This window comes from Metopolophium dirhodum, chromosome 5 (assembly GCF_019925205.1).
Source record: "Metopolophium dirhodum isolate CAU chromosome 5, ASM1992520v1, whole genome shotgun sequence".
NCBI classification, from domain to species: domain Eukaryota; kingdom Metazoa; phylum Arthropoda; class Insecta; order Hemiptera; family Aphididae; genus Metopolophium; species Metopolophium dirhodum.
Genome location: NC_083564.1, coordinates 29,605,561 through 29,632,253, shown reverse-complemented (window position 1 = coordinate 29,632,253; position 26,693 = coordinate 29,605,561). Strand labels below are relative to the sequence as shown.

General features: G+C 29.2%; 2 protein-coding genes across 2 annotated transcripts in view; both read left to right on the top strand.

Moving 5' to 3' along the window:
• LOC132945688 (uncharacterized) overlaps positions 1–26,693 on the top strand; it is a 90,697-nt gene that overhangs the window by 58,382 nt on the left and 5,622 nt on the right. Inside the window, exons 16-22 of the mRNA XM_061015452.1 lie at positions 6,461–6,628; positions 7,698–7,854; positions 10,840–11,018; positions 16,144–16,201; positions 25,760–25,915; positions 26,124–26,330; positions 26,411–26,626. Of these exons, the coding sequence (XP_060871435.1) occupies positions 6,461–6,628; positions 7,698–7,854; positions 10,840–11,018; positions 16,144–16,201; positions 25,760–25,915; positions 26,124–26,330; positions 26,411–26,626 (1,141 nt within the window). The remainder of the gene's footprint in view (positions 1–6,460; positions 6,629–7,697; positions 7,855–10,839; positions 11,019–16,143; positions 16,202–25,759; positions 25,916–26,123; positions 26,331–26,410; positions 26,627–26,693) is intronic.
• The window catches only part of LOC132944160 (uncharacterized), a 49,850-nt gene continuing 44,073 nt past the window's right edge, over positions 20,917–26,693 (top strand). The window contains exon 1 of the mRNA XM_061013362.1: positions 20,917–21,531. The gene's annotated coding sequence lies outside the window, so the exon portion shown is untranslated. The remainder of the gene's footprint in view (positions 21,532–26,693) is intronic.

The following is a 26,693-nucleotide window of genomic DNA, read 5'->3' as shown; positions in this document are numbered from 1 at the left end:
AAAGAAAAACTAGTGGTACATACATTTTATTCACAAGTGCGTAAATCGTAAAGACTTGTAAAAAATATTTGGGACAACTTTTAAAAGTACCATAAACTTATATCGTATCACACAAAACCATTAAGGTGGACTTTATTGAAAATCCAATAATATTATTATCGTGATCATTAACCATTAGAAAGGGGTTCGTCCGTATTCGTTTTAATTATTATTGTATTAATAACTTCATGCGTTTCAATTACAGTTTTTGGTAAATTAGGGTGTATAGTTGATCGAATATTTCTTTTAATAAGAGTCGTATCTGACAAAGTTAATGTATATACGTTTTCTCTTAGTAGTTCGGAATGTAAAAGTTTAGATGGCTTACTTGAAATATCTTCAAAAGCTTTTCGTCGAAGACTATTGCTACTTTTTTCAGTTCAAAGTTTTTTTATCTAGTTTATTGTGTTTAGGATCTTCAAAACTATCAATAACTGTGTTGGAATCATTGATTTTCGAATAGCACTTACATTTAGTTAAGAAGCTTTAGTGTCTGTTTGTTGAGACGATATGTGTGATATCTAATCTCAGTACTCTTGGTGAATCCCACTTAATCGCCCGCTGGACGGAAACATCGCTTTCCAACGCTTCAACCGTCATCAAAAACTAAACTTTCGATGCAGGCATGACAAAAATTGTTAGTTGTAATTTAATGGTCCCAATTATTTAATAAGCTTCAAGTAAAATCTTTTAAAAACTAGGACCCCCAAGCACCCCCCACTACTTGCGCCTATGTCATAGGTAGGATTCTGAAATACCTATATAAAAATTCGGTTTTGCTGCTGAAACTGTGTCTACACATTGTTGATGTCATCATTGTAGATAAAGAGATAACACGTAAATAACACATATACAATAAAATTATGTACAATATTTATTCTATCAAAAAGTTGGAATACGGTATCATTTGTATCTGTGGTTGTACAATTGGTTATTATCTCTATACAGGCTACAGTGATATCCCAACAGGTGTTGCAAATCTATCCCCCATAAGGACCTGTGTAATTATAGACAAATTAGCATTCTGGTTATTCTGTTTATAATAGAAAATTGTATCACTGATTATAAATATTATATATTACTCACTGGCCGGTTAAACACGTTGCGCAAAAATGGATGTGGCACTTCTTAATATTCAGAGATGACTACATTCAGAAATATTACAATTTGGTGTGTTCTCGTGGTAATCTATACAAAATAATGTAAGATAGTGATAGAATTGAGACAATAAGTATAGAATGTAGCTTGCGAGAGAAATAATTGGTTTTCTTTTTAAATTTTATTGACTGGTCAAAGTCTTTGTTTCCTCATCCTCTATCATTAACTGAAATGATGCCATACTAAAGTGGCCTGGTGAACTAAAAATTTTCCAGAGGCAAGCTACAAATATCCCAAGTATTTATGCATGATAATATATTAATATAATATAACAAATTATATTTCAGATCGTTATTGACTACCTATTGAGAATATCATATTAAATTTACTAGGGGACCCACTGGTTACCACCCCACCCATCCCACCCCTCTATTTAAGAACAATTTCAGAGGTCACGGCCTCTGAAATAACCGTTCATCACGCCACTGCCATAGTACATAATAAATATTAAACATGAATGCAAGATATATTTTATTATAATTTAATTATGATACCATTGCATTCAAACTATAAATGCTGATTAAAAAAAATAATTAATAATCTTAATACACTAAACGCTGTTTAAGTATTTAATGCGTTATAATTCATTTTTTCAGGATCCAGCATTTTGTGTGATAGAAAACTCGAAATACAACAAGCTGTATCATCTCCCTCGGAGTTAGTGACTTTAGTATAAATAAATATTATGTAACATAATTTATGTTAGTCGGTAGGTATAGCCGTCGAAAATAATGGTGGTTGGAGCCTGGGGGGCATAGAGACCTAAAATCTTAATAAGGGCCATTAAACAATATTCGATCAATATATTTTAATCTACTAACTAGTAACTAGTAACTACACATTAAGATCAGGAAGATCAAAACCCCTTCATTCGTTACATTTTTAGTATGCGAAAAACATTATTTACTATATCCACTCATTATTTTATATTGTTAAAATGTTGACAACGCGTAGGCAATTGGATTCCGGCATAACATTTAATTGTATGCTCTGCAATCGAATTGTTTATTAAAATCTTGAATTTATTTTATACTAATTGTTTATATTTCTATAGCTTACATATTTGCTTATCATTGTATAATTTATATAAAATAATAATTTGTTGCTTATTTGAAAAACATTATAGAGACATTGATGATATGTTTTATTGTTCAAATGGACTGCGTATAGAATGGTCCTCGGTTTGCGATGGTCATAAGGATTGCTTCGATGGTTTAGACGAGATGAAAGAGTTGTGTGCACGATACGAATATGGAACAAATATCAGCATGGGTACAAAACAATAGCTTAATGATATACCTATAATATTTTCCTATGTTTGTGAAGTAATAAATAGATGCCAGAGTTACTTATATAAATCTAAATATGGAGCATTGGAGCTTCTAATATTACATATAATAATATATCCTATACTGTTTTAGATTGCGGTACAGTATCCAAAGAAATTAAAAGTAAACATTCGTTAGAAGCAACACCTTGGGTAGTTGATATATATAAATTTGAAAAGCAATCAAACTCATATTATGGTTTACATGATGAACGGACGGACTCAAATTATTACCATTTAGGTTTAGGAACAATTATTTCTCCAAATGTAGTAATTGCTGGTAAAATCCTTGCATAATATATTTAAGGAGGAATTAAAATTAATTAAATATTATTCTTAGCGGCTCAATTTTTTTGGGATAGTGGTATAAGATCTAAGCAAAATTCAATAGACGGTAATAGTAGATATTTGTTTAAAATTGATATTCCACAAGCTGACAGTGATATATCTCACTATTATATTGATGTAAGTTATTAACTTTTTAAAGTTCAAAAATAATTGGTAAACTATGTATTATATAAATTACAACGTTTGTGCAGGCAAAAATAATTTACCTGTTTGATGAAGCACGTATTATTGATATTAATTATCAACCCAATACTCAAGATTTAGCAGTAATTGTGTTAGCAAACAAAATTTCGTTTAGTAATGTTGTTACACCTGTTTGTATCGATTGGCATAGTAAATATAATGTACGCAATGGAACTTACGGGAAGGTGAATTTGTTATACTATATACTTAGTTTGTAATTTTATTAAATACATAAAATATAATATGAAATTGATTGACTGGTTTAATTTCTACAAAGTGACACTACTAATTCCGACGAACGTACAAAATAAAAAAAAATTAAATATACATTCAGACTGAGATTTGCAATATTAATAATTTGAACAAAATGGGAAAACTTTATTTCCATTTTCATCCTTATTATCTCGTATGAGTTCTGTGAGTAGTCAAGTTTTTTTAGTCAGACTTTATTTAAAACCATAAAGTTGAACTCTCTACTGACACTTACATAACTAGATATTAATATTATGCCTTAATATTAATTGATCATCATAAAAAATATTTATACTTTTACAGATTGCTGGTTTTAATGATCAGTCTCAACTTAATCATTTAGTATTACAACGATTTTTTCCACACATCGAAAACAGTTCCTGCTTAAGAATTTACAATGAAGACAATTTTCACTTTTGCATCAGGTTGCAATTGGGTAATAAAATTTATATTTCGATCATTTAACTCAATTTTTAATAGAAGATTGGATCTGGTTGGTACTTTGGGGGTAAAAAATAAAATATTCTAGTACTTGTCTAAATAATGCTAAAATCTGAAAGAAATAAAAGAAATTGGGATTTTTATGATTTTTCACGGTATCCATAATATTATGTGTCACATATTATGTGTCGTGTAAAAGGCCACACTTTTGATGAAGAAATAACATAAGTTTTGAATATGCATTCCTACCCGCCAGATCCTGCCAAAACTAGTGGTAGCTAAACTTTATATAAAAAAATAAATAAAGTAAACCTCGCACAGGAAAATTTAATGCATTTCACCTATAAATCCAACAATAACAAAATCTTTAATTTGTGTCTTATGTATTAAATACCGCTTGTTTCAGAGGAAAGAGGAGGTAATAGATTTGATTTCCAAAGCTTAAGCTTTTTACAATCTAATTCATATTTTTTAACCGGGATAACGAGTTGCTGGCCTTATATTTTTTCGAATGATATGCATAGCAAAATAAACATAGATTTTATAGACATAAAAAACTATATTCCATGGATTCGTGGAATTTTGAACAAACATGTACGTACATTTGTTTCATTCCAGATATCGATTAAAAGTTATAATTTATTGTATTGCATTGGTTTATATAACGACGCTTTTGAATCAAAACTAACATATTATTATAAAAAGAATAAAATAATATTATTAGGAATTAACATTTAATATTTTGACAGAGCACAGCGAATTCATGTGTTTTACCAGCTATCGAAGGAGTTGTATATTCTTATGAAGGTTCTCATTCAATATTATCACCCCTAACATCAATTGATCCTTACACTACAGTTATTGAGAACTGTGAAGTTGGATATCATAAAGCTAATCCTAATGGTTTTAGAGTTTGTCAGAGATATGGAACTTGGAAAACGGATTCTGATAAATTATGTTTGAGTAAGTTTTGTTTTGTACCATGTAATCATTTCTTATTGAATTATTATGAGACAGATTTTTGGTTATAATTGATTTTAATTTGTTAGTGTTTGAGTAAGTTTTGTATTGAAATTTGTATGTTGTTATGATAACTTATTTAAATATTATGAGTCTGCTTTATAGACATGTTTGATTTTAACGTTTTTATGTTTCTAGAAATGTGTCCACCTCTACTATCAGATAGCTTAGATATTAAATGCAGTTATAATGGTAACTATGCTAATTGCTCAAATGTATCGATACCTCACACAATAGCAACACTAAAATGTAAGCCTACTTATACTCTACCAAATGGACATAAAGAAACTCCACTTGAATTACAATGTCAGTCCAACGGATTGTGGGATAATCAATTATATAAATGCGAGCCAGGTACTTACATTTTCGTGATAAAAAATAGATCTCTAACTAATATAATTGTTTTTCTTTTTTAATTATCTTTTACACTAAACAAAAAAACTTATTTGCTTTATTACTAACCCATAGATACGGTTTTATTTATATTAAATTTGTTTGTTTTCTCAAATTGTATAAATTATTGAGGAAAAAACATATAATCGTTAGGTTAAGCATAATCGTTTGATGTACATTTTTAAATCATCGAAAATATGTCTATTCTATAGGTTTTATTAATTGAGACTTATTATTATTTATATTTATATTTAAGCGAGTTCATGTGTTTTACCAACTGTCGAAGGAGTTGTATATACTTATGACGGTTCTTATGAAAGTTTATCCCACGGGACATTAATTGATCACGGCGTTACCGTAAATGAGAACTGTACATTTGGATATCATAATGTTTATCCCGATAGTTTTCGGGTTTGTCAGAGAAATGGAAAATGGAAACCTGCTCATCATAAATTATGTTTGAGTAAGTTTTGTATTGATATTTGTATGTTGCAATGATTATTTATTTAATTATGTTTAATTATAATTTGTTTATATTTATAGAAATGTGTCCACCTCTTCTATCTGATAGTTTAGATATTCAATGTAGTTATAATGGTAAGTATGCTAATTGCTTAAATCTATCGATACCTCACACAATAGCAATACCAAAATGTAAGCCTGCTTATAATTTACCAAACGGACAAAAAGAGACTCCAATTGAATTACATTGTATGTCGAACGGAATATGGAATAATGAACTATATATATGCGAACCAAGTAATTGTATTTTTAAGTGTATAAAATATATAAATCTCTAATTTACTCAACGTTTACGTTATCCCTAATATTATTATTTATATTTATATTCAAATATTATATTAGAATGCGGTAGAACATTTGTCGATGGTAAAGTACTGATTGCGAATGGTAAAAAAGCAAATATTGGAACGGCACCTTGGAATGTGGCAATATATGAAATTACTAACATTTATAACTTAATATGTGGAGGATCAATTATTTCTCGAAATTTAGTTGTTTCTGGTAAAATATTTGTAAAACCAAGTTAAGAAAAAAAAAGAATGAAACTGAAATAAATATAATTTTAGCGGCTCATTGTTTTTCGAAAAGTATTACGGAAAATATTACAACAATTGTAAATGTCGGTCTATACAAAATTGCTGTTGGAAAATATGACAGAAACTTTAGAAAACTTGACAATGAATTTACTAAAATAATGAATGTAAGTTATTTATAATTCAAAGTCTATAAAAAATTTGTATGACATGTATAATTTAAATTAAAACAATCAATGTACAGGTGGATAGGGTTCATCTGAAAGAAGCTTTTTTTGGTCTTTCCGCGTATTATGCTGAAGATATAGCTGTTGTTGTGTTACATAACAGTGTTTCTTTTAGTAATGGTATTACACCTATATGTATGGATTGGTATGGTGATTACAAAGTATCCAATGGAGATGAAGGAAAGGTTGGTTTGTAGTATTATTTAAATTGTGATTTAACAACAGTCAATAGCGTACCTTTAATTATTATTTATGGTTCTCCATTTATATGTATACAAATACCGTGAGATTATCCGCTAACGTTTGCATAAATATTGTCATGTTATAATACTTAAATAAAAAAAGTGGGAAGTGAATACCACTCTGCTATGTAGGTTAAAGTGGGTAATCGTAATGGATGGTGTTATTTTTATTTGCAATGACATAAGTATATCAATGATTTGAAAAATTATTCTGAGAGAATTTCAAGTATCCACACTAATTAATTTTTGAATTAAAACATAATACTTAAATCAATAATAAATACGGTTAACCGGAATTAATTAACTTCTGGCTGATAATCAATTATCGTAAAAAACTTCAAACTCTCATAACAAAATTAGTTTGACTATAAAGGAAATTCATAAAAAAACTATTGTGGATTTACTCTTAACTTTTTTTTAAGTTTTCATTAAAAAATACTTATGAGGAACCTTGAATTAAATGTACAAGTATACAAGTATTTTGAGACAGCGATTTATCGATGATATTTTTAAAAAAAGAAATAAAATGTAAATATTCTTAATATGCTTATAAATAGCTCAAAAAGAAATAATATATAGAAAATAGTAGTGTTAACATGCAGTAGAAATTTAAAGTATCTACGGTTATAACTCATAAGTATATTAGTTATATAAAAATAACTTTGCCATTGCGCGTTGGCTACAATCAATCACGCAACGCGGTTCCCGGGGAGGTTCGTAGTGTCAAAAACCTTAGCACACATACACATGTTACTAACCTTAAAGACTAATAAATGTTTTTCACTACGCATTTGGAAACTAATGTAAATTTTCCAAATTATCCTCTCAAAAATACCAACGAGTTTGACTTTTCCATCGTAATAGATATTGAATGTTGAACATCGAAGCATTATTTCTACTAGAACAAAAGTTTATAAAAAGTGAAAAAAACACACATCATAGTAAATTCAATACATGAATCGCTCTGTTAAAAATGTATATTGAAATCTCAAACTTTTTTTTATTTTTATAGATTGTTGGTTGGGGAAAAGAGGAAAATGGCATTTCAAGTCCCGTTTTATTAGAAACACGGTTACCATACATCGACATGAGGTCTTGCCGGAGCATGTGTACATTTGGATTTAAACCATATGTGACTCATGATAAGATTTGTGCCGGTTCTTCATTGGGTAATAAAATATTTAAACATTAATACTATATTGAAATAATTGATTTTTTTTATAAACTCTACTTTTATTAAATTAATGAATAACATTTTACAATAAATATAAAAATATAAAATATATTTCTACAAATAAATCAAACAAACTATATACATAGCAAGCCTACCTTTTCGTATCTATTGACTAACCCAATATTGAATCACGTCATTATAGTTTTTTATGATTTATTGAATTCGTTCTTTACTAGTTAATTAACTATAAAATATTAAAATTCAAAAGGTAATCCTGCTGACACAGTTGTATTATGGTGGGGAATAGCAGCATAAAATTATCATTTTAGTACAATTTTATGTAAGACCTCTCGTCGACTCAAATAATGTGTATACCTCAGGAATATTCAATTTTTTTTAAAAGAGATATCATCGACTTACATAATAGTAATAACGTATAATATGACAATTAAATATTAAATGGTCACGTTTCAAACAATAACACAAGGTGTATGGTCGGAAAGACTTTCATTAAATTAAAACAAACATACGAGTATTATTATCTTTACCCACTGAGGTCCACGGATAGTTGTTGGATGTACTGTTCTTGGATGCGAATTTTTTTGCAAATTAGGTCAGCCCCCTCACTTTGTCCAATCCGTTCCAAACCAACGCCAAAATTTAGCAAATTAATTGCAAATAATTGCAAATTGGTTTTTAGAATTTGTAAATCAAAATTGGAATTTTGGTGAATTTTTTAAAAAATCGATAACAGTCTAATTTTTTTTATAAAGTATGAATTTTTTTTATCAAAAATCAATTTTTTTTTTTATTAATTTTCCTTGAAATACTGATTTTAATTGATTTTTATCCAACATACATTTTTTTAGACTAGATTTTTTAAATTATGAATTTCCCAACAAACAGATTTGTATTCAATTTATATTTTTTACAAAAAATCTAAATTGAATTAAATTCTAAAATAATTCTGTTAGATAAAATAGCAATAAAAAAAACTAATAAAAAATGTAAAATCAATAAAAAAACCATATTTGATAAAAAAAAATTCACTTTAAAAATATTAATTAAAATTTGTTTGATAAAATAATCTTATTGTATATAAATTCTTAGTAAAATTAATATCTTAAAAAAATCTGTTTGATAAAAAATCTATATTTAATAAAAAAATCTAAATTTGATAAGACAGTTTATTTTTAAAATAAAGTGGGGGGGCTGACCTAATTTGCAAAAAAATTCGCCAAAATTCCAATTTTGATTTACAAATTTTAAAAACCAATTTGCAATTATTTGCAATCAATTTGCTAAATATTGGCGTTGGTTTGGAACGGATCGGACAAAGTGGGGGGGCTGCATGAAGTTAGCCCCCCAAATTCATTTTTTTAGTTTGCGAGCGTGCACTAAATTTGCAAATCCTAAAAACCAATTTACAATTATTTGCAATTAATTTGCTAAATATTGCCGCTGGTTTGAAGTGAATCCGCTAAAGTGGGGGGGCTAACTTCATGACCATACGCAACATCCTGTTGTGAGTTGGTTGGTGGGTGGGTGGTTTTATGGATAAAATATATTTGACTCATTTAATTAAAATTGTTCACCAGTCACTGCGTCGAGAACCGTGTTGTTCAACCATATATTCCTTACAAAATATTCTAACCAGTACTTTTCTAGCTTTGATCCGTATGGTTAGGTTAGGTTCCGTTTGAATATATGGTTGAATAACACGGTTCTCGACGCAGTGACTGGTGAACAATTTTAATTAAATGAGCCAAATATATTTTATCCATAAAATGGATGTTGCGCCATTCGGAGAAAAGATGATCCTAACTAGGACTGAAACATTGATCATTTTTTCGGTTCCGGTTCCACTTTGGTTCAAAAAAATTAAAATTAAAAAAAAAAAAGTAAATAGTAAAAAGTAGTGAATGCGACGTGAAAAACAAAAGAAAAATTAAGGAAAAACGGGAATTATTACGCAAAATCTGTTTTTGAGAAAATCGATTTTGGTTTTTGGTGTAACCCCATTAAAAATACATGAAATTTTGATTGAACGTTTATATTAGCATTTTATATACACCATAACATTTTCCAAATATTTTAGCTTATTTTTAAATGTTTACGAACATTTTCAGTTTCCATTTTTTTTAGTTTTTTTTCTACAAATATCAACAACATTTTATTTGTTGGGTAAAAAAGCTTGAAAATTTAATACAAAATACAAATCATCTCAATTTTTGTTGGACTAAGGCAAACAACAACCACTTACTGATTTGCAGACTCAACAATTTTTCACGCAGATTTACATAGTTTAAAGTCATAGTGGGTGAAGTTTGGAGGGGTTAAATATTTAGGTATTCAAACATCACACACAGTATTATGTTGTACCAAAATACAAAGTAAGCCTCTATGAACAAAAATATCTAATTATGGAAAAAGAACATGGGTATAATGTTATATTTAGCGAATATCTCTTAGCTGTGTAGTACCTGTAGGACTACGGATGTGCCGTGTGAATATCAGCATAATATGTGTTTATAATGCGTTTTGGTGTCAGTTAAGGCTTATTAGTGATTTTTATTTCGTTAGTCCAATTTCTACAGGTACTTAACTATATTTTGTATCTAATGTGTATATAAAAATGTTATATTAAATATTTTAATTGAAGAAGTGTGTACATGACATCGTTATATAAAATAGTATCGAGCCACATCTATCACATCTCATAGGTACCTACAATACTAAATATCCTTGTAATATCCATGTACGGCTGTACATCATTTATTTTGTTTTTATACTAAGAATAATTTATATTTATTTATTTGTTTATTTATTTATTCATACAAACTGACTTAAGTCTTATAACATAATTTAAAGCAAACACAGTAAATGCTATGCATGGTTAGTGATCTTTCATATATATATCAATTTATTACCAAATTACAGTTGTATGATTAAATGTAGTATTATATATAAAATATTTTAGTTTCAGCACATGGTGTAGATAAGGGAGACAGTGGTTCAGGCTTATGTTTTTTACATTCTAATTTGTATTATTTAACCGGAGTAGTGAGTCTCAAGGACCCAGACGCAAATAATTCAATCTCACTTTTTACATCAGTTAATATTCACATTCACTGGATTCGTGGACTGTACTTAAAATATAATTAAGGGAATGTTTTGAAAATTATTCATTCCAATTGTTAGTCAAATACAAATTTGTCATTAGAATAATCAGTTTTTAGTTTTTTTTTTTTTATTATTTAAACTTTGTAATTATAATTAGTTTCAACAATTATGAATTACAGTATAAATGTTGTTTACAAGAAGAAAGAGTACGAAATTATATTAAATTAAAAAGCCTGTATGGTTAAAAAAGATAATGTATTCAATATTATATATTTTGTTGGTTTGAAAATATATTATAAATAATAATTTTTTTTTTTTTATTGATTAACCCGCGGCCACTTAGGCCATTGTGTACGGAATCGATCTTTGTATTTGGTAAAATTAGTTTTTACTTATGTGTAATAATTCTATAAAGGTCTTTTAATAATAATTGTGCATTCAAATAAATCATAATAGGTACCTGCATATTATGTACCAATTTTGCATTGTACTTAGATCAATGGTTTCATAATTATTACTATATGTATTATGCAATATATTGACATTGTTTTTGACAACCAATGTTCGAACGAGTATTTTTGAGTTATGTAGAAAATTGTTGGCTACACTATCTCCCACCTTCGTATGTCGGTACAACTGTGTGTGTGTGTATGTGTGTGTGTTTCGAAGCAGTACACTTTTAATGGTTATGTACGATACACTTTCTTTTTGAAAACTTACTTGTTTATGTATTATGTACTTGTTTTTTGCCCTCTATTTGTTATTATTTTTCCGGAGTCATGATTTTCAAGGATCCAGAAGCAAATAATCAATCACAGTTTTTAAGTTCAGTACTACATTCAATAGCTTAGTGAACTGTATAATATACATAATTAAGTCTTATATAATTATTGTAATTTTATGAAAATATTTTATTCGAACTGTAATTCTAATCAATTTTTGTATTTCGTATAATTAGTTTTTGACTTATGTGTTATAATTCTTAACAGTTCTTAAAATAATTGCGAATTAAAATAAATTATAATAGGTAACTGCATATGAACCAATTTCGCATTGTACTTAGATTAATGGTTTCATAATTATTACTATTTTATGTAATATGTATTATGCAATATATTGACATTGTTTTTGACAACCAATACTCAAACGAGTATTTTTTAAGTTATATAATTTTTATACTATGTTTATGTATACAATAGATTTGAAAACTTGAATGATTTGAAAAAGTTTTGAATTATTATTGACATATCAATACCAAGTATGAATTGTTAAAATGACCCTGCATAATAAAATAATAAATCCTACATCTAATATTAAGTCACGAAACATAATATAATTTATTAAAATATTTTTCCAGGATTTCTATCCTTAGACTAAACATTTTAACAACTCAAAAAATACAAATTTGAATTCAGATATAGAGAAATAAAAATTTCAAGAAAATTGCCACATTTTATTGGAACGTTGGAAGTGACCAATCTAATTTGTTTTGTGATGCATAGTAAAATTTCTTATAACTGTTTTTTATGGTCAAGCATAAAATGTACGCTAAGAATAAATTATAAAAGAATAGGGACCCCCCGCGTCCCACCCAAATTAATCAAATAATTATCATAATAAATTCTTTATATTTTATTTTCGAGTATTATTAGTAACATTAAGGTGTGTGACCATGAATATGCAGTTCGGGTACATGGCGTATCCGTTTCTTCATTATCCCATGGTTATAATGTTAGGCTGATATAATATTATTTAATGACGATACGATAAATCGAAGTCCCAATGGTTGTAACAGGGCTGTGTTCGGAATTTAAATACGAACAATTTTAAAAACTCATAAATGCTTAATTAATACCGATAGTAAATTAAAAAAACCAAGTAATATAATAAATAAAATACAACTTTTACCCAGACTTGTGCAACGATTTCTCTTATGATATCTCTAATATGTTTTGCGTAAATTCATAATGTTTCTATTTTCTTTTGTCGTCCTGCGTATTTTTACCATTTCATAATTATTCCTGCATAATTAAGAATTGTCTCACCAACGATACTAAAGCGCTCACACTATACATTTTTAGCATAATATCAGAGCTAATAGTTTACCCATACACATCTAGTTACAGGATTGCATTGTTTCCACCAAATTAAAAAAAAATTTTGGTTTTTTGTATCCACTAAATCAATTTTCTTTCAAAATTATTTTGGTATGTGATTTTAGAATCAAATGTTATAATTCTGGTTATATTATTATTTTGTCATATTCTGAAAATTATATTTCCAAAAATAATACTTTTCCAAGAACAGTTTTGTTCAATTCGAGTGATAGTTTATGCGTAACAAAAATAATTGAAAATCATTCCATGTCAATTATCACCAACAGTATTACAAATCGTATCATTATATTATTATATTTTAACTAGAGATGTAAAATTTACGTAAATTTATAAATAATATAAAATATATCACATTTGTGTAAGCAATTTAATTTTTAAACTACATTTTTATGAATTTTTTTTTTGCTCTAATAAGTAGAAACCTTATAACTGTATTAATTAATTACAACAACATCAAAGTCCCAATCATCACATAAAACATAATTATTAAGTATTTTAAATATGTCAATTGCATCAGTAAAAAATTATCGTAATATATTCTGAGTGGTGAATAAGGTTAGGTTTTAGACCGGGATTGAACATTTTTTTAGAAACAATTTTCGTCTGGATTTAGGGCAATTTAAAACTTTTAATAAATAAATATAGATTTGAAAAGTGTACAATTTTGATAAGAAATGATATAAAGACAAATAATTGCTGAACCATTTAGTAAATTTTGGTATATTCAAATTAGCAAGGAATCAAGATATGCTTGTAATATATTATTCTGAGTGGTGAATAAAACTTGAGCTTAATATGATATGCGTATCTGATGCCAGTTTTGTTTTAAGTTGCATGAAAGGGAAAGTGCTATTAGTAATAGGTACTTTAAATGGTGGTTTAAATTTCATAATCAAATTATCAAGGCCGGGCAAGGTAACTATATCGTTAAGTTAAGTTAATAAAGACAAATTTAAGATTGCTAGAGATACAAGTTGATTAGAAATAAAAGTAACTTAACTCAGTTACAAATCAGTTACTTTTTTGTCATACAAAATTAATGTAACCGGAGGTATTTTTATATTTTAATCAATAATGAAATCTAAACAAATCAATTAAATAATTTCGATGTATTTGTTACGTAATGGTCCAAAACTATACCATACAGCTCCATAGATAGCAATATAAAAACAAAATTTTGAAATATAATTTTAGGTCACTGTCCACGCGTTACACAGTAGACGGACAATTTTTTTTAGAACTTAATCTACTTCCTATACATTTGCATTATTTACACCGACGGGCCAAGTTATCGCTGTAATTCCACGAATGAATAAAAATATAATAATAAGTGATACGTAATATTTGATAATATTAATAATGATTGGGTAATTAATAGTGAATATTATACAAACACGTTATACTGAAATGTGAATAGTTATATTTTTCTTTGATTAATGACGTGGTTATCCCTAAAACATTTCTGATTATAATATATGTATATAATATATTCTGAATATACAATATATTAATAACTATTATTATAAATTCATATTTATTAATTAATTTAAAAATTAAAAATATATAATCCACTATAACCCGTGACCCAAACCTCCGAGAGATGGGTTTTAGTACGAGTGTCTACTCATTTATATATTTTATCTAATTGATATAATATAATATGGTAAGTAAGTTATTAATAATATATTAATTATATTTGTAGCATATATGTATTATAATTTAATTTAAAAAAAGTTAGTTAATCATCATTTTTCCTTTTCCACATATTTATGTAGTATAAACCATCTGCCTTTGAAACAATAACCTAGGAACCTTCTATTAAATATTCAAGCTTTTTTACTCAACAGATAAAATTTTATTGAAATTTATAGAAAAAAAAACTAAAAAAATTGCAAACTGACAATGTCCGTAAATAACTCAAAAAGCGTCAAAATATCTTCAAAATGTTATGGTGTATAAAAAATGCTAAAATAAACATTCAGTCAAAATTTCATATCCCTACAGTCATTTGTTTTATAGTTACACCAAAAACCAAAATCGATTGTCTCGAAAACAGATTTTGCGTAAAAATTCCCGTTTTTCCTTAATTTTTCTTTTGTTTTTCACGTCGCTTTTGACTACTTGGAAATTTTAACTGTTGACCCCCCAAAGTACCAACTAGATTCACTTTCCTATCAGAAAAGTTACTGTTGAAGAAAATCCAAGCACTTTTACTGTCCTAAAAGGTGATGACATACACAAAAATAAAATTAAATTAAAAACACACATCATTGTAAAATCAATACATTCATTGCTTCTTTTAGAATCTAAAAAAAGTAACTCGTTATTTAAGTTGGTTAAAAGTAACGTAAAGTAAAGTAAAGTTTAACTCGGTAATGCCCAGCCTTGCAAAATACTGACTTAATAACTAACATGAGAAAAGAAAACCGTATATTTTGTTGATTAAAATACATTATATTTTAAGGTCAAAGTATTAAAAATTTAAAATATAAAATGCACTAAAACCCGTGACGCAAACCACCGAGTTTTGGTAAGAACGTCTACCCAACTATTATTTAGCCATGATATAATATAATATGGTAAATAAATTATTAATAATATATTAATTATATTTTCAGCATATAATATTATATTCAAATTTAAAAAATGATAGTTAATCATCATTTTTCTTTGCCATATATTATCTATGTAGTTTAATCACTGGTCGATCATGTGATCCCATATTATACTACAAAACAAGAAACCGATAACACTCAAGCATTATGCCATATAAACTGAAGTTTTTATAAGACCTGACATTATGGGTCTCGAACTCTAGTGTTGCAAAGTTGTATTGATATTATCGTCTCTTACATAAAGTTATCTGATTAAGTAAAAAATTAATAAATTCTCTACAGATATTTTTAGTGTTTAATATAGGTATCTACATTTTGTTACTATTCATTATTATTCATTATTATCTATTATAATTATTTGTTCGTTTGATATAATTTATGAATAATATTTATTAAATATATTTTTTAAAAAAATTTCTTTAATTTCAGCACACAATGTCAATAAAGGTGGCGTATTTCTGGATAATATTTTCATGTTTAATTTTTGGTACGTAAAAATATAGTTATTTATAAATAAATTGATAAGTTATGTTTTGAAGACATTATGTTAATATAATATTCATTATATTTAAATCAGGGCTTAAATTTAAAATAAATATACGGTTTTTGCGTTTTCAGATATTTAAACGTTATTCTATATTTTAAAGTTTATTGTTATTGTACTTCCAAATGTTATTTGATTTTTTCCTTTCATCTTTTTTATATTTTTTAAACATTATGTTAATTTTTTGTTTCCTGATGGACATTAATTTTAATTTTTATAATTTATATTATTATTTGTGGTATAGATAAGTAATTAACTACATTTTGACGTAAGAACTATCATATTAGTAGAACATTTTGCCCGGTATAGGTTTTTTCAACCATCCAGGATTTTTAGTAAGTAGCTATAACTGGCAAGTTAGTGTTAGTCTAGGCGCTAGGTATCAAATATTGCTTAAATATTATGGCATAAATGAAAGACGAAATAATAGATTTTATTGAAAAAAATTAATACAACTTGAAATAGCATAATAATGTTAATGATATGTAATTACTTAGTAGGTAGATAAGGTAAGTAAACCAAACCGTGCGCTTCCAATTTTTTATCGTATTGAAATTTAAAAAACAGAAATAAACTTATATTCTATTAAATTCAATATTTATACATTTATTTTGTTACGTTTATTGATTTCGTTAGTTTTTTTTCATTTTTTAAGCTATTGCTTTTATTGTGGGCCTGGCGTGGTGACTGAAATAAAATTTTTCGTAACGAAAAAGTGCGACCGTTGATGTTAATATTATTATTTAGTCACGTGACCGACTGATCCGAATGAAACGACTGAACAACACGTTACTTTAGGGGCATGCACATCGTGCTATTTTATTATAGCCTGTATGTTGAATTAATATTAAAATTACATCAAAATAACTGAAATCGTTATTTTTATTTTAGATTCTGAGCGAAGCGATGAATGTATTGATTTGACAATGATATGTGTTTTATTTTTTATTTTTTTATTTTTGTGTCTGTCATCACGTTTTACGACAGTAAAAGTGCTTGGATTATCTTCAACAGTAACTTTTCTGATAGGAAAATGAATCTTGTTTGTACTTTGGGGGGTCAAAAGTAAATGTTTCCCAGTCGTTTTCAAAAGCGACATGAAAAACAAAAGAAAAATTAAGGGAAAACGGGCATTTTTACGCAAAATCTGTAGGGTTTTGGTGTAACTCTAAAACAAATTACCGTACGTACATGAAATTTTGAATGAACGTTTATATTAGCATTTTCTATACACCATAACATTTTGACTTATTTTGAGCTGTTTACGGACATTGTCAATTTCCATTTTATTAGTTTTTTTTTCTATAAATATCAATACAATATTATCTGTTGGTTCAAAAGCTTGAAAATTTAATAGAAGGCTCCTAGGTTATTGTTTCAAAAGCAGATGAAAAAAAATTAAAACTCCTTAGTCACAGTTTTTATTTATAAGCATTTAAAGTTCAAATCTTGACGAAATACGGAAAAATCACGAAAAATAGCAAATTATTTTGAGTTGAGAATTCATAAAAATTTTTCTTTTTAAATCTAAGATCTGAAAATGTGATATAATATTACTCATAAGTTTGTCTATCTTTATCGAAAAAAAAATATCTACAAGAAACTTAAATTAAATTTTTATGAGCGTCTGAAATTTATATTTTTACAACATTTGATATTCACTCGATTTCTCATGTAACAATTTTCTTATTTTATTGTAATTAAAAAACGAATGACTGTAGATACTTGAAAATTTCACTGAATGTTTATATTAGCATTTTCTATACACCATAAAATACTCTTTTTGAGCTGTTTACGGACATTGTCAGTTTTCAATTTTTTTAGTTTTTTTTTCTATAAATATCAATAAATTTTTATTTGTTGGGTAAAAAAGCGTGAAAATTTAATATAAGGCTCCTGATATATCGTTCTAATAGCAGTTGAAAAATATTAAAAATACATAAGCACAATTTTTTTTTATAAGTATTTAAAGTTCAAATGTTGACAACATTTATCAAATTTATAATTTATTAATTATTTTGTAGTTAAAAATGTATAAAATGTTTAACTTTTAATCAAATATACTTGGTAATATCATAGGCTGACTGACCGTTTTCGATCAGAATCGTTTTTTTTATACAATGATATTATATCATTGAATTCAAATTTAACACTATCCATTACAGTGCCCCATTTGTAACCTACTTTACAGCAGAGCGACATCCACTTATCCACCTTTTTATTCGTTACTGCGGTGATAAACAAAATGTTAGAAATTAAAATCCCATTTTTAGCGGTTTTTTGTAATTTATCGGTGGTTTTTCCCGTGACATTAAATAACAATAAAAAAAATCGAAATCATCTTGATCTAATTTGCTAAAAGATTTGATACTATATGTCTAATTTTATTCTTAGTACTTCGATAATTATTGTAGATATTGTTTTTATTCTTAGTACTTCGATAATTATTGTAGATATTGTTTGATTATCAAAGATGAACTAATGGACGTTCACTCTGCATTGTACGTTCATCGATAACACTTATAACTTTTAGCATAATAGTTTGAAAGATTTTTCTTTTTTTCTGTTAGACAATAGTGAAAAAGTTGATTGAAATGTTAAACAATAGTGAAAAGTGGACACTCACCATCAATTAAAATCATATCAACTTTTTCACTATTGTTTAACATTTGAAAGAAGAAAAAAAGAAAAATCTTTCAAAGTATTATGTTAAAAGTGTCATCGATGAACGTACAATACTGAGTGAACGTCCATTAGTTCGTTTTTGATAATCAAACAATATCTATAATAATTATCGAAGTACTAAGAATAAAATTAGAAATAATGTACTATTATCAAAGTACTAATAATAAAACTGGAAATAATTCAATAACTTTTATCGCACAATCATAACGCAAATTACAACGTCATTGTCAATTTAGTTGGTAAATTAATTAAATTCAAATTAGCTATACATTTTTTTTTAGGTAATTTTGTATTAAATTATTTAAATGCATTTCATTTTAGTTCAAAAATGATTTACTTTTGTTTGAAATTCAAGCGTGTAATGTTTTTGGTAAAATCGTAAAAATTTAATTATTTTAAAATTTCCAAAAGCTGTAACTCTTTCAATTTTAGGTTTAGAACTATGGTCAATGGATCAAAATTACTTAGAATAAAATAATCTAACCATGTCCGGTGACAAAAATAGGTGTTGCAATTTAAAAAAAAAATTTGTAATGCGCATGCGCATACTACAAGAGTTAAAAATTTGAAATTTGTCCTTAAATGTGTACTTAAATCAGTACCCCTTAGCTATTGTAGCAAACCGTATTTCAATCTAAGATTATCGGGCTGAGATATTTAGTGGTACATTTAAAACGGGACACACTGTATAACCTATTTACGTAGAACCTTGTTTTAAAAATTCAATTCTTTGAACTTTAAATGCCTATAAAAAAAAAATTGTACATATGTATTTTCAATATTTTTCAACTGCTATTGTAACAATATATCAGGAGCCTTGCGATACATTTTCACGCTTTTTTACCCAACAAATAACATTTTATTAATATTTATAGAAAGAAAAAACTAAAAAAGTTCAATACTGACAATGTCCGTAAACAGCTCAAAAAGAGTCAAAATGTTTACATAATTTTATAGTGTATAGAAAATGAAAATATAAACATTCAGTAAAATTTTCTTGTTTCTACAGTTATTCATTTTTGAGTAACAATAAAATAATAAAACTGATACATAAGAAATTGAGTGAATATCCAATGTTATAAAAGTATGAAGTTCAAACGCTCATAAAAATTTAGTTTGACTTTCTTGTGGACATTTTTTTTTGTTGATAAAAGTAGACGAACTTATAAGAAACCTTGTATTACATTTTAATATCTTATATTGAAAAAGAAAAAGTTTTATGAATTCTTAACTCAAAATAATTTGATAATTTTCGTGATTTTTCTATATTAAGTCAAGATTTGAAATTTAAATGCTTATAAAAAAAAAACTTTGACTAAGTATTTTTAATATTTTTCAAATGTCAATGTAACAATATAGTAGGAGCTTTGTATTAAATTTTCATGTATTTTTACTCAACAAATAAGTTTTATTGACATTCATTTTGGTTTCTCCAATGCACCTACAATATTCACTTTCCCATCGAACAAGATACTGAAGTTGAAAATAGAATTTTGACTACTTATCGTGTACAAAGACACAAAAAAAAATTTAAAAAAACACATATCATTGTAAAATCAATACATTCATTGTTCCACTCAGAATCTAAAATTATATTTGATGTTGCATATAACATAACCATTTACTAGAATAGAAAATTAGAAATATGTGACCAGTTGCAATCTGGGAGTAGGGAATGGTTCTTGGATACTGGGTTGGTAACAAAAATCTTAAAAAACTTTTGATCGGTAGTGAGCCATGACAACATTAAGGATGAATCTGTCCAGGCACGCACTTGTGAAATCGGAAGAACAGACATGATTTTCAGATGGAGTCGTTGTAACAATTGAGCCAATAAAAGGGCCGCACATAACTCTAACCTAGGTATGGTGAGAGACTCGTCCTTTTCACTACCTTTCAAAGGAGTGACCTTGGTCTTGCACGTCACCAGGGAGATGGACATCTTGTTCGTCCTATCGACAACGCAGAGGTACACCGTTGCACGATAACCCTTCTGGGACGCGTCGGCAAAACCTAATAACTGGACATCCAAAAATCCTCTGGTGTCAATATGACGAGCAATTTCTATGTTGCCCAACGAAGGCAACTCTGCCAAAAAATGACGCCACGCTGTATGTAGATGTAGAAGAAGCGGAGTGTCTCACTCTAATTGTACCTGCCAAAGTTGTTGCATGAATGATTTTGCCCACAACAGCATCAGACCGAGGGCACCAATGAGGTCGAACAATCTAGCAATGTCAGATAATACTCCTCGCTTTGTATATTGGGCGTGTCGTCGACATGTATCGGTAACCCCCCAATGGAGGCCGAGTAACTTCAATGATGACTCGTCCTTAGGTTCAAATAAAGGACAGTTAGCTCGATATTCAGGCGGAATACAATCCTAAATCTTCAAGCTATGATATGATTTTTCACCTGACTCAATTCCGTTTCCGTATTCCGTCCTACCACAATGTCGTCGACGTAGGTATATTTAGTTACGACGCCCTTGGCGATGGAAAATAGTGGTTCAGAGCATACGTCCAAAGCGTGTAAGACACGTATGGCCAAGAACGGAGCGGAACTCAAACCATAAGTAACTGTCAATAGTTCGTACTCCTGGATCTCCTGTTCCGGGGAAGGTCACCAAAGGATGTGTTGGAACACGCAGTCTTCATCACGAAAATTGATCTGACGGTACATTTTAACAATGTCGGCAATGAAAATATATTTGTATAATCGACATGTGAGTAACAATTCACTTATGTAATTTTGTAATTTCAGCCCAACGCAAAGAATATCAATGAGAGAAACCTCTCACGATAACTTCGCCGAAGCGTCGAAAACGACCAGTAATGTGGTGTGGTATTTAATATTTACCAGGTCGGGTACCAATCTTCATGTGACCTAATGACAGATATATATTCATGGACGATCGAAACAACTCGTACAACGGTTTGTCTTTTTGGAGGCGATTTTACAAATTCAGTAGACGTTTCATAGCTAGAGAACGAGATTCTCCGAATTGACATGATGACGAACGAATTTCGGACGTTGGCGTGGATATCTGTGTACCATCGTCCTTAGTGAAAATGTGGTATCGAAATGGTAAGGCAACACAAAAACGGCCAACTGCACTTCGTGATGTAGATTTGGTAAGCCACCTCTCACACATCTCGTCTTCTGTGATAGGAACTTCGAGTTTGACGGGTTATTCAATTGACCAAAACCGATGTAGTAGAGTGTCTATCGACGGACTGGATGTAATCAAAAATGATATGCACGGGGCGGAAGCCCGTCCAAGTGGGTTCACTAATGCCATTATAATCCATCCCAGAAGGCTATCCATAAGCCATAGCTGATGGAAAACCGACAATGTGTATTACGACTACCCACCTATAAGAAATGGATAGAAATCAGGTCCAAGTAGCATGTCGATCTGAGACGGACTGTCGAACTGGAGCTAATACTAGATGTTGATATTGTATGCGTATATTTGGTGGTAGTGGCGAAGACAGAAGAATATACGTTAATTTGGGAAGTATTATTAAGTCGTGTCAATTGAATTTCGGACTCGACGTATGGTGTGGTATAAACGAACAAGACGTGCTACCTCTTACTTGGGTAATTGGACTTTGAGATAAGCCCACTATCTCACTTTCACATTTCCGTCGTAACAATCCAATGCGAGCTACGCAATCTGTAGTAATTGCCGATATTTGGGATCCACTATCAAATAATGCGCGCATGAAATGATAGTTACCACGCGCATCTAGAATTCGAACAATGGTTATACCCAATAACACTGTACTGCCGGACGCTGACATACCCAAAAACTTTGTATTGGTACTTCCACCCTCCCCACCATTGATTGGTCTTCCGGATTGGGGGTGGTCGTAGGTTCTGATTCTGACTGAAAATGTAACAAAGTGTGATGGCGTTGTTGACATTTTCCATAATGGTATTTGGACTTACACGTGTCTACTAACTCATACACGAAAAACATAATTTATTTGTTCGAAAGTATTCCCGACGTTGTGGCACGGAATATGTTTTAAATTCTGAACAGTGATACAAAAAATGTTCACCACGATTACAAATAGTTTAATGTTTTGGCTTGTTTAATTTTGACAAATACGACTTATGAACAGGGTTACTCGCGGCGGTTAACGCTAACTTCAGCGCGATAGATTTTTGAGATTTATTAGATCGAGCTTCAGTCTTGTGAACACCCTGTATGTTGTCCAATATCTTCAAACGCTTTTGAACAAAAGTGACGAGAGTATCAAAATTCGGAATAGTGGATTGACAAACACCCACTTCAAACAACTGACGTGTTGTCGGATCTAATACACGTGAACAGAATAAAACAATATAAAACCCGCGAGATCGTCGACTCCGAGTAATTTTAACGCAGCGACATTTTCTTTAAAAATATTTAAAAACGTGGTCAGAGATAGTTTCGATTCTTGAGCGATCGGCTTGAAGGCTAAAAACTAATCCAAACGAGTAGTTGCGATCAATCGTTTGTTTTCGAATCGATCAGTGAGCGCTGCCCACGCGACTGAATAATTCATCACCGACAATGAAATTGATTTAATTACGGATACCTGCAGAACCGGTCAATCTCTGTGACAGAAGATGAAATTTGTGTACATCGTAGATACCGGAATCGTCGTGTACGAACGCTTTAAAAGTATCACGGAAAGCACACCACTTTGTTATGGACCCGTTGAACGACGGCAATTCAATTTTTGAAAGTGCACTAAACGATTGCCGAATAGACACCGGTTGTATAGCCACGGTTGCTTCCGACGTGCCATCAATCATTTTGTAAATTTCGTCAACAACGGCTTTGACGGTATCCGTTACTGGCGAATCGACCGATTCGTACTCATCGGAACGACCGACAATGACCAATGAATTTTTAATAACAGTTTGTTTAGCTTTAAAACGTGAAAAAAGATTATCTAACCGTTTCACACTAGCGGATAATTGTTCCCGTTTCCTGGGATCATAAATGGGGCAACCTGATTTGAGCAGCCGTGCAGTTTGACGGCGTAAATTGTCGTCAGGTATTGCCCAATCACTGGCGATCGTTGGTGGACGGTTACTGCCCCGACGATGTACGGACACTAGCAGTGCAATGATAGTGGACGGTATAAAAATGGTGGAAATGGAAATAATATATAGGAATGTGGGAACCTTACAAACAATAATAATTTAATAAGAAATAATTGTAACACCAAATGTCGATGGTAATAAAATATATACTATTAATTCAAATTATGTAAATAATAATAATAATGACATCAAATGGTGTTTATCGTGTAATGTTAGTCGTAGTGATAATAAATCATAAACATATATCGCTAATCTAGGCGAACAAAAAACTATTGATAATAATTAATAGGTACAAATTATATAATACGGCGGCGATGACGATATTACATAATCGTGCAAACATTTGTTTAATAACGGACGTCAAACATAAATAATATTATAATATTATGACCTAACCTTTATGCTGTGACTCGGGCTGGTATGAGGGCAGTTGGCTGGAACTTTGGCTGGTAAAAATGGTGACTGGACCACAATAAGGCCCAAGAACAGTACACGACAATAAGTAACGCACTATTTTGTCAGGTTTGGTGCATGAGTTTCGGCGGCGGAGCACGTTCGACCAGATTGTATCAATTGTACACGGCGAGCGGTAGGGCAAGCAGGCGCACGGGACAGCGATAGTCGTGGAACGAGACTTTGACCTTTGCTCGGGGAAAACCATGTATTCCAGCCACGACAGCTTATCGTGCACCAACAGACATATCATTGAATTCAAGTTTAATACAATCCATTATTCATTGACCCACTTGTAACCTACTGTAAAGCAAAGTGACATCCACTTACCTTCTTTTTTTTATACTTTGTCTCAAATTTTTAATTTTTTACTGATATTTTTATTGATTGATTGATTGATTTATTATTATTATTTTTTTTTACTTCCAATTGTCCCTACGCCAAACCACCACGTCCAAACGACTACGTCCATTTGTCCTAGATCACAATAGTTTATAAAATTACACATTTTTATTAAACGCAGCTACATGGTTTAAAACAAAAAAAATTATATATATTAAAGGCTCATAAGATTTAATGACATCTATAGCCTCCGGAGTGTTGTAAAGGAAGGCATTTTCCTCTAAATATATATTTAAAATCAACCTGATGCGCTGGAAGTTTGAAGATAAATGTTACCATCACTTGTTTTTAATTATTAAGAAATATGATACAATATTGTAACTTTAGATACTGGGAAATAATTTTCACAATAGAAATTAATACCTATTTATAGTTATTCAGTTTAAAGATAATGCATTGTTACATACATCAAATGTATACAGTATACGGTAGAATAATATATCAAAAGACAAAATATCAATTTTTAAAATAAAATAACCACTTATGAATATGCGGCGATGAGTACAAACAAAAACGTTACAATTGAATTTGTTCTTATGGTAATCTATATAAATTGATATAAGATAGATGATTACATTGAAACTATAAGTGTAGAAAGTAGCTTCGTAGAGAAATGCTTGGTTTTTATATTTTATTGACTGATCAGAAACTTTGTCCCCTCCGGTTCTTTATTAATTGAAATGATGCCATGGTACAAAATAAATATTAACCCTGAATGCAAGGTATAAATTATAATTATCATTTAATTATGATACCATTGAATTCAAACTATAAATGCTGATTAAAAAAATAATTAATAACCTTAATACACTTAACATTTTTTACGTATTAAATGCAATAATAATTCATTTTTTTCAGGATCAAGCATTTTGTGCGATAATATACAATATCAAGAATATGAACAATTTCAACAAATTCCACCAACTCAACAAATTCGAAATTTTTCGACAACAGAAGTAATTCCACAAACTCATGAAATTCAAAGACCACCATTTATTCAATACCATAATATATGTATGTGTTTACTTAATGACTAACCTATACCCTTTTATTTATATTAAAATTATTTGTTTTACAATAAATTGTATAAATATTTGAGGAAGAACAAATAATCGTTAGGTTAAGCATAATCGATTGATGTACATTTTTAAATCATCGAAAATATGTCTATTCTATAGGTTTTATTAATTATGACTTATTATTATTTATATTTATATTTAAGCGAGTTCATGCGTATTACCAGCTGTCGAAGGAGTTGTATATACTTATGAAAATTCTAATGAAAGTTTATCTCCCGGGACATTAATTGATCATGGCGTTACCGTAAATGAGAACTGTACATTTGGATATCATAATGTATATCCCAAAAGTTTTCGGGTTTGTCAGAGAAATGGAAAATGGAAAACTGCTCTTCATAAATTATGTTTGAGTAAGTTTTGTATTGATATTTGTATGTTGCAATGATTATTTATTTAATTATGTTTAATTATAATTTGTTTATATTTATAGAAATGTGTCCACCTCTTCTATCTGATAGTTTAGATATTCAATGTAGTTATAATGGTAAGTATGCTAATTGCTCAAATCCATCGATACCTGACACAATAGCAACACAAAAATGTAAGCCTGTTTATAATTTACCAAACGGACAAAAAGAGACTCCAATTGAATTACATTGTATGTCAAACGGAATATGGAATAATGAACTACGTATATGCGAACCAGGTAATTGTATTTTTAATCGTATAAAATATATAAATCTCCAATTTACTTAATTTGTACTGTATTCTTA